The sequence below is a fragment of the Quercus lobata genome, chromosome 3 (genome assembly GCF_001633185.2).
Source record: "Quercus lobata isolate SW786 chromosome 3, ValleyOak3.0 Primary Assembly, whole genome shotgun sequence".
Lineage (NCBI taxonomy): Eukaryota > Viridiplantae > Streptophyta > Magnoliopsida > Fagales > Fagaceae > Quercus > Quercus lobata.
In genome coordinates this window covers 28,233,298-28,242,741 of record NC_044906.1, presented here as the reverse complement: position 1 = coordinate 28,242,741, position 9,444 = coordinate 28,233,298, and the positions used below count along the sequence as shown (strand labels likewise).

Here is a 9,444-nt window from a genome sequence, read left to right as displayed (position 1 = left end):
TTTTATATGATTGCACATTTGATTACGGCTATAAAGTTGTGTTTGTTTCAGCTGTAAAGGAAATTTGAAAAACATTTTACGTGCTTGCTGTTTGGGATGGTCAGAAAATTCAGTTAAACCGAAAATGCTTTTCCTTGACCGTAAACTCTGCTTATATACACGGAACAGAGATCTACAAAGAGTGGCTCCAAGTCTAACAGACTAACAGCTTTTCTAAGACCCAATAGATTAATTACACTTGAATTTCACTCTAAGCTGAATATTATTAATGTTGAGAGTATGAGCTACATGTGGTTTGAGTCCTTAATCTTGTGTTATATGTCGTTTTAGGCTGACATGATTTGAAGTCCAACATTGCAGCTTTGCTTGGCCTGATCATATCTTAATCTTGTGTTATATGTATTTTTTTACATATGTATCATCCTATTTTTTTAGTTAGATGAAAATAATCTAGAGACAAGATTTATCAATCATTTTATCTAGATAAATTTGATCTTGTTTTTTGCTATCATGATCTTGGGTTGCTCTTGTTTGAAGTTTATCATTATAATCTGATCCAATACTCCTCCCAACAATTTATGCGGATGTCATTTTGATCGATGATCAAACTATAAAACCTTAGGGAAAAATTAATAATTTATCCGGATGTAACTTTAAGAAAAGTGAATGATGTATGGAACAGATATAGAATTAGAAACCAAGCAATACACATAAAGAGCAACATGTAAGAAATGATCACTAGTTCACAAACCAAGAACGATCAATTACATAGATTCCAAAATGTCGTTTATTTTTTATTTAGAAGAACAGACCGATCGACAACAATAAAGGCGGATTGATAGACCAAATCGCATTCCACTATATAGGTTCCACCCAGAGGCAGAGATACAAGTAAAAGATGCAAAAAGTAGCACTCTGTTGTTGCGGGAAAGGGATCACATTGGTTGCAAAAGAGTTGTTAGAAAGGAATCATTTGGTGGTGAGAGAGAAGAAGACTGGGGAATAGTTTAGGTGCTACGAGTCCTGCGGTAAGAATTCCATGGGAGATAAACAGCAAGAAACATGAACAGAGTGATAGATTCAGTTACAAAGAGAAGAAGTAGTCTTGGGAAATTGGCAGTCATCGATTTTGGGATACATGTGTTGGGTGCACTGCACCATGTTCCAACCCACACTTTGTCTTAGCTCTTTAAATGAGCTTGTTGGACAAGTGTTGAGAAGTCAGCAAAGTGAAATGGGTTTGCTGGAGAAGCTTGTCCGAAAGAGAAGAGTTAGGTTCATCTTTCCTCAATTATGTATAAAAGTCCAACAACATTTATGAAGGGATGTACAAAAGTCAAGCCACATAAATGATTATGTGATGTTAAACTTGTGAGACACGTTGGAAGGAAGAAAGAAAAGAAAGAAGTAAAAGGCAAGGTCATTCGGCTAAGGGAGAGCTGAAATTGGTTGAAGCTAAGTCAAGATAAGTTGGTTTGCATTTAATGTGACTTGATGAGAAGAGTGTGAAAAGAAGAAAAGAGGAAAAGATGAAGAAATAAAGGTAGAGGCCATTCGGCCATTTGGGCAGAGGAGAAGAAAAGAAGTGAAGTCCCAAAGTGTGAGGACTAGTGCAGTCTTGAAGAGCTGCGTGAGTGAGAGCAAGCAAAAGAGGAGAAAAATAGAGAGAGCTAGAGAAAATACACAGTGAGGAAGAAAGCAGTGAATGAAAAGAAAAAGAAGGTTTTTTTTTACTCAAGTTGTATCTCTAAGTGTTGTAATCTCTATTTAATATAGTGAAATTATTCAGAGTTTGTCCCATAATTTTTCCCTTCAAGGAGAAAGGGTTTCCATGTAAATCTTTGTGTTTTTGTGTGGTTGTGCTTCCGTTGTGCTTGCTAAAATTTATTCACAGTAATATAGAATTTTTTCCAACAATATGGGGGCTAAGAATCAAAATAGAGGCAGTAGTTATCGCTTGGAGAGACCAAAAGCCAGAGAATCAAATACCATAAAGCTTCTGAAGTTTGGGTTGTTCCTTAAAATTGCCAAGCCATTGTCGTTATAACCACCAGGCAGTTGAAAGGCTGCTGCGATGGTGACAGTTGCAACGAGTGTGGCTACCAATAAATTGACTTTGGTCATTTCCTCTGCAGTCTGCAATATCTGCCTCAAGAGTCTGCTCTTTCGCAGTTTGCATGTAAACCACTCTTTCCAAGCTTCCCGCTGCAATCAATCTTTTAAAGATTTTACCCTGCAAGTGTTTAAACGGATCGGAACTGTCAACGCCTTATCAGCATTAGATATTTTCTTGCATGACAGAAATTTTGAAGTTCAGATTCTAAGTCATATATAATTAAATACTCGTGACTTCTTTTTTCATAATTTTTTATTTAATATACTGAGACAACAAGTTGTAAGTAGTAGATAATTACTTACACATACAATTTGTAAATAATAGACACTTACATAAATTTATCATTAACATCATTTCTATTTTCCACAACTAACAATCTACAAGGTCAATAAATTACGAAAAAAAGGTGAGTAAGTCCATAGGAGACTCATTCTTATTCTTTTACATTACATTTTGTTTTATACTCTATATTTTGGGACTTATTACTGTATACTTAATTACTTCAACTTGGTTGAATTTCATCCAAAAAAAAAACTTGGTTGAAGAAATTAAAAGGCCCTTTTCTTTCTTTTTTACATACAAATTATGCTATTAACATAAAAATAAGTCTACACAATAACAATATAGACCATTAAAAATTAAGGAAAATGCTAAAATTGTTACAAATTTTGTATAAAGAAAAAAACACACAAACTGTCTTGTTAATTTATGTGATTGGTGCCATATCAATAATATAATAGATAAATATACGTTGTGTATATATATATATATATTTTTTAAATGATGATACATTTGTATATGTAAAATTTATTAAATAAAATTTTTTATATCCTTAGTATCACTGAAAAAAATAATATTCACAAATTAATTTAGGTCATATTGTTTTGTTAGTTAGGCGCAAAGCAAAGGTAGGGCCATCGGTAATTAATCAACTGGTGATCTGCAATTTGTAAATTGCTAAATTCGTAATGATTGATCTTGAAAGTAATATTTAATGGTCAATATAGTGAATACGATTACAATTATCCTTTTTTTTTTTTTTTTTTGAAATAACAGATTAGAAATACTTTTATTGATAGAAAACCGTATACAATGTAAAGGAAGAAAGGGATATAAACATTTTGGAATATTACAAATTTTATTATATAAGTTTTACAAATGGATGTGCAAAGATAATTCAACATTTATTTATGACTAAAACTTAAGTACACTTTTTTTTTCTTTTTTTTTTTTGAGGTAAATGATAGAAACTTTATTGATATAAATAAACTATAATCAAGTACAAGTATGGCCGTGTGTCCCCAGACCAAAGAAAAACAAATACAAACAGCTGCTAGAAATGTCAAGGACAGTAGTATAACAAGAGAACCATAGCAGCAGATTGAAAAATCTAACACTCATAATCTCTAATACACCACCAAGAAACCAATAGTCTCATCAGCAGTGGCGATGCCACGCTCAACCCAGGGTGTTCCCAGGAACACCCTGAACTGAAAAAAAAAAAAAAAATTGTATATAATAATTAATTTTTTTTATTTGATTACCCTTAAAAAAATTAAGAACAACCTCAATCAAAATTAGGAACACCTTCAAATTAAAAATAAAATAAAAATATTTGTTCTACTTTCAAGCAAAAAAAAAAAAAAAAAAAAAACCCAAAAAAAATTGAACTAATATCTGTAAAAAAAATAAAATAAAAATGTAACAAGTAAGTGGCAAGCCCATAGATTCTCAAAAAAAAAAAAAAAAAAAAAAAACAATAGACGGCAAGCCCAACATCGGATGAAGACGCAATGTTTCTGCAAGATTTTTACGACAAAAAATTGAAAAAATCTTGCATTTTTGTTGTTTGTAACTGAGGCTGAGAAGGAGGGAGAGGAAGAGATTTGTTAGGAAGAGAATGAAGAGACTAAGAAGGGCGGAGAGGAAGAGACTTGCAAGAGAAAGAAAAAAAAGATAGGAAAAAGAGAGAACCTCTGAAGAGTCCGAGCGTGTAGATGATAGATGATTAGCTAGGAACTGAGAAGGTATAAGTCAAGGCATTGGAAAAGTAAGAGAAGTTTAAATGTGTGGATGAGAACCATTCTAGACAATAGTGAAAGAAAAAAAAAAGAAAAAAAAGAAAGAAAGAAAGATGAGAGAATTAAAAAATGGTGGAAAGGAAAAAAATCAAGGAAAAACTGGATTGGGCTTGGACAATTTAGGAATTTACAATTTCCTTTTATCAAGTAATTTCCCATCATGTCACTTTCTCTTCTGGTACTCATATAGATATAGCTTGAGTCAAATTAGGTTATCTGCATTATTGTTTCTCAAAAAAAGATTTTTAGCCTATGGGATGTGTGTTAGTGTAACTAATAAATAATAATTTAATTAATCAATAATTAATTGAGAGAAGTACCTAATAAATAATAATTAATAATTTAATTAACCAATACATTATAAAAGACAAACAAATTTAATTATTTAGGCTAAACAATAATTAATAATTTTATAATTAATGAAACAACAATATAACAAATAATAATTTATAAAAGACAAACAAATTAATGAAACAACTAAACAACAATAATTAATAATTTTATTAATATTTCAAATGAACTTATAGTTTATTGTTTATTCTTTTGTTAGAATTATAGACAAATATTTGATAAGAAAATCACATAAAAGACAATTGTAAACTTTACGTATTTACGTGTTTTTTTATTGTTATTGTCGTCAATATACAAAATATTTTTTTTTTATTAAATTATGTAATTTATTTTTGTTAAGGAACACCTTAAAAAAAATTTATGGAGTCACCACTGCTCATCAGGGATACGTTTTGGATGCCGTTGAACTTTATCAAAATAAAATTTGCTCCTCGCAGTCCAAATTGCTCAAGACACCATGGCCCACTTCTCGATCTCATCAGGGGTAAGTCTATCCACCAGAATCCGAAATAATGAGAAAAAATCCAACACTGCATTGGAACACTTCTGGATTTTTCCTCTGCATAAGGCCCAGACATTTCTGGCAAATGGACATTCCCATAGCACGAGCTCAATTGTTTCTGCGTTCTGGTAGCAAAATCCACAATGTGGCTCCACCTACAATTTTCGTCTGTGCAAATTACCACGGGTTGGCAGTATGTTAGAATAAGCTCGCCAGAGAAAGGTGCGAACTTTGGGAAGGACATTTAAAGCCCAAATCTTATTCCAAATACACCGATCCGAAGCAGCTGTTGAGTGCTCAACCTGGGCCTGTTCCTTCATCCTCAGAGCTACTTGATAGGCAGATTTCAATTTTCACAGTAAAAGTTTTGTTTCGGTTCTCCTTCCAAACCAGTGTGTCATGGTTTGCATTCCTAGGCAGAGGAATGGCCATAATTTCCATTTGGGTTCGAAAGGCAAAGAGATCAAAAAAAATTTCTCTATCCCACTGCCGAGTATTAGCCTCCATTAAATTACGTACTTACTAACAGATTTGGCCAGGGCTCCCCAAGAAAAACTGGTTTGTGTGATAACCACTTGTGAGTTGAGACTTCAATACTTCTACCATCACCAACCTTCCAAATTGAGCCCTCCCTAATAATATCCCTTGCTGCCAACAAACTGCACCACACGTAAGATGGATTGTTGCGAGGACCTGCATCCATGAACGAACAATTGGGGAAGTACCTTGATTTATACATCATATAAAACAAAGAATGGGTATTATGAATCAGCCTCCATACTTGTCTAGCCAATAAAACTAAATTAAGTATGCGTTTGGATAGTGTTGAAAAGCACTATCCACGCGTCTGTGTTTTCTATTTCAACTTCTTTTTCTTTTCTTTTCTTTTTTATTTTTTATTTTTATAAAATTTGAGAAGCACGTGAATGTGGGAGTGACAGACTTGCCAGTGGGTTCCGTGCACTGTTCACGGGCAAATCTCTTTTCTCAGCAACTTTTTCATTAAAAATGAGTCTCACGGCACTATTTACATATTTAAAAATTATTTTGTTACAATATTTTCATTTTTCAGTTTTCAACAAAATAAGCTGTATCCAAATAGACCCTGAGGCTTGGATGTCTTGAAAACCCTTGCTACCATTTTTCTTTGGAGTACACAACTTCTTCCAATTGATCCAGTGAATTTTCGTCTCATCCTTTGTTTGTCCCTACCAATATTTTGCCAAAGTAGAATTAATGGTATCACATAGGGCCTTGGGGATTTTGAAAATTCCCATAGTGTAAGTGGGGATGGCCTGAGCAACAGTTTTGATTAGAATTTCCATACTCGGTTTGGAAATGATTTCTCCTTCTAGTCCATAACTCTCTTTGTAATTTTCTCCTGAAGGTCTCTAAAGGTGTTAACCTTAAAATTTCCCCCCACCATTGGAAGACCCAAGTACTTCTCACAATTCTCCATAATCCTTGCTCCCATCAATCCTTGAATGGCCATTTTAAAATTCAGTCTTGTGTTTCGACTAAAAAAAAAAAACCTATCGTCTTCTGCCTATTGATTTCTTGACCTGATTCTTCCTCATACCACCTTAATAATTGAAGGAGATGTTGGCACTCCTCCATAGTGGCCTGGCAAAAAATGAAGCTATCATATACATAAAGGAGATGAGATATATATACCCTGTTTGTGCATGACAAAATTCTATGGAGGATTTGAGAAGCAACAGCATGTCAAATTAAGAAGGATAGACCTTCTGCACATAGAAGGGATAGGTATGGAGATAATGGGTTCCCCTGCTTGATACCCTGGGATGGAGTAATGTACCTTCTAGGCTCACCATATATAAGCATCAAATAGGAAGAAGCACAAACTATTTCCATAGCTAGCTGAACCCACTGGTCATCAATACCTATCTAAGCATAATTGTTCTGAGGAAACTCCACTACACTCGATCATAGGTTTTGCTAATATCCGGTTTAATGGTCATTTGCCCCTTCTTCCCGATTCTTTTATTCCTCATCCTATGTAAAAGTTATTGCAGTATTATTAGTAATTAATAGGTTAGGCACAAAAGCACTTTGTGAATTAGAAATAACATTGGGCAAGATTAGTTTTAACCGGTTGGCTAAAACTTTACTCACAAGATTGGCACATGATTGTGTACCCTTCATTGAGGTGAATCTTCGCTCAAGCCCACAAAAATTGAACCTATATGTTCCACTAGTGGCTACACAGATTCCCTACAATTCCTTACCAAATTAATTCCATATAAATTCTAGTTGCAAAATTGTTTACATATGCAAGGATCCAAAGGATACATTTGTGGCTTTATGGCACTTTAATCACAAGATGAGTGCTAAGGAGGAAGTCTCGGCCATGAAAGATCTTCCTTTGGAGGATGCATTTGAGTTCTTTTGTGAAGGATTAACTCCTTCTGGACCATATAGGGACCATTTATTAGGATATTGGAGAGCAAGTTTGGAATCACTAGAGAATATACTATTTTTAAAGTATGAAGATTTGAAGAATGAAACTGAACATTGGGTAAAGAAAATAGCTCAGTTCATGGGTCCTCCTTTCTCCTTGGAGGAGGAAGATAAAGGTGTGGTGCAAAAGATTATACACCTATATAGTTTTGAGAACATGTCTAGTTTGGAAGTGAATAAAAATGGAATGGTAAAGTTGGAGTTTGGACTCACAAAAGATGGAGTCAACATGTATGAGTTCAAAAATAATTCATTTTTTAAGAATGGTAAGGTTGGAGATTGGAGTAATCATCTCACATCTGAAATGGCTAGACGACTCAATCAAATAACTAAGCAAATGCTAACTAGTTCTGGTTTGACATTGAACATCACACCTAGTGGAAGAGCTGAGAATCTACACCACTTTCATGGCTTCCATCAAAATGGTTGTGTATGGAGGCTAAATAAAATATGGCACCAAGGTTTGTAGTATGTCAAACAAGTAAATGATCATTTTCATTTCTTTCGATATATAAAGGGTCAGTTCATGGTTCTTACTTAGTTTTCATCAATTTAAGGGTATGCATGATGCCATGTTACTTAAATTATTTTCCTCTTGTAGGTTACTTAATATGGTGAGAATGATCTTTTTAGTCTATAACATTAAGTATTAATGTGTTTTTCAGTGTATTGTAATCATTGAAACTTGAAATATCAATTTCATAATTATTATGTTAATATAATTATTCATCTTTTTTGGGTTAAAATTATTCATTTTCTTATTACATCTATATTTCATATGTATCTAAAAATTAAAGCGTAGTATTTATTATTGCTACGCTCCTGTTAAGCCACCTCATCACCATGTCATTGACCACATAATTAATCATTTTCATATTTACTTTTTACCTTTAATTTTTTTACAATATTAAATATATAAATATATGGGCTTTACAAATTCATCTTAGATGGTTTTAACTTTACATATTCATCTACTTTATTTTTGATGTTATAATCTATATAATAAATCAATGGAAAATCAAACAAAAGTATTGTCTATATATATTCATCTTGGGCAGTTTTAACTTTACATATTATTTTGCCCCTTCGTTTTACTTTTATTTTGACTCTTCTTATTCTCATCATCTTACTATGAATTTGTCACTCTCTCTCATTCTATGCATATTTTTCCCTTACAAAAAAAGGTTATTTCTCTCTCTCTCAATTTTTTTTTTCATTTTTTGTTGGATTTTTTTTCCCCTATATCTCTACATTAGATTGATAGATATATATTTTTATTTATTTTAGAATTCTACTTTTTAAAAGTTTTATATAAAATAAATATTCACTGCCCATAGGAGGATCTCCTAATAGAGGTTCGTTTCCTTATTGTCCTATTATTAACTAATTCATATGTATTCCTTGATGCAAATATTTTACAATACTAGTATTGCAAAAAGGTATGTACTATTATTTACAATACTAGATACCTTTTTATCATTTTATGTACACTAATTTATGTCCTACTCATCACTCATCAGATCCAAATGATTCGAGTCCATTAAGCTCACACATGCTTTACGCTCTTATGACCCATTAGCCATATATGTTTTGGTTATCATCGATATGTTTAAGACTACATTGTCTAGGCCAATCCGTGCATTTGCTAGTGTCATCAATATGGTTCTCTTGTTCTAGCATGTCATTATCAATTATAATGCACCAATCTTTACTCCTATATGAGTCATGACTACTCAGTTGAGCTCCTGACATCGTAAGCATTCAAGAAACGAGGCTCTTGCACTTGCAATTGATAGAGTCCCTGATAGTGAGATCGATGAGGCAACTGCTGCTGGTGCTGGAGAATTTGGATTATCAAAATCTAGTAGTGCTTAGCTGACGTTATGGAAAATTTTCAGCGTATTCTTCGCTCT

At 33.1% G+C, this 9,444-nt stretch overlaps 2 protein-coding genes across 2 annotated transcripts in view; one reads left to right on the top strand and one right to left on the bottom strand.

The window, feature by feature from the left end:
* The window catches only part of LOC115979210 (ankyrin repeat-containing protein At5g02620-like), an 85,317-nt gene that overhangs the window by 42,152 nt on the left and 33,721 nt on the right, over nt 1-9,444 (bottom strand). The gene's annotated exons all lie outside the window — the stretch shown is intronic.
* On the top strand, nt 7,395-9,406 carry LOC115980679 (flavonol 3-sulfotransferase-like). Its single transcript, XM_031102907.1, has 2 exons — nt 7,395-7,961; nt 9,290-9,406. Exons 1-2 carry the CDS (start codon nt 7,395-7,397, stop codon nt 9,404-9,406), a joined length of 684 nt encoding a protein of 227 aa, XP_030958767.1.

Coding starts and splice junctions, on each gene's coding strand:
- LOC115980679 (XM_031102907.1), top strand. CDS start 7,395: ATGAGTGCTAAGGAGGAAGTCTCGGCCATGAAAGATCTTCCTTTGGAG. Junction 7,962..9,289: donor GCTTCCATCAAAATGGTTGT/GTATGGAGGCTA, acceptor TGACATCGTAAG/CATTCAAGAAACGAGGCTCT.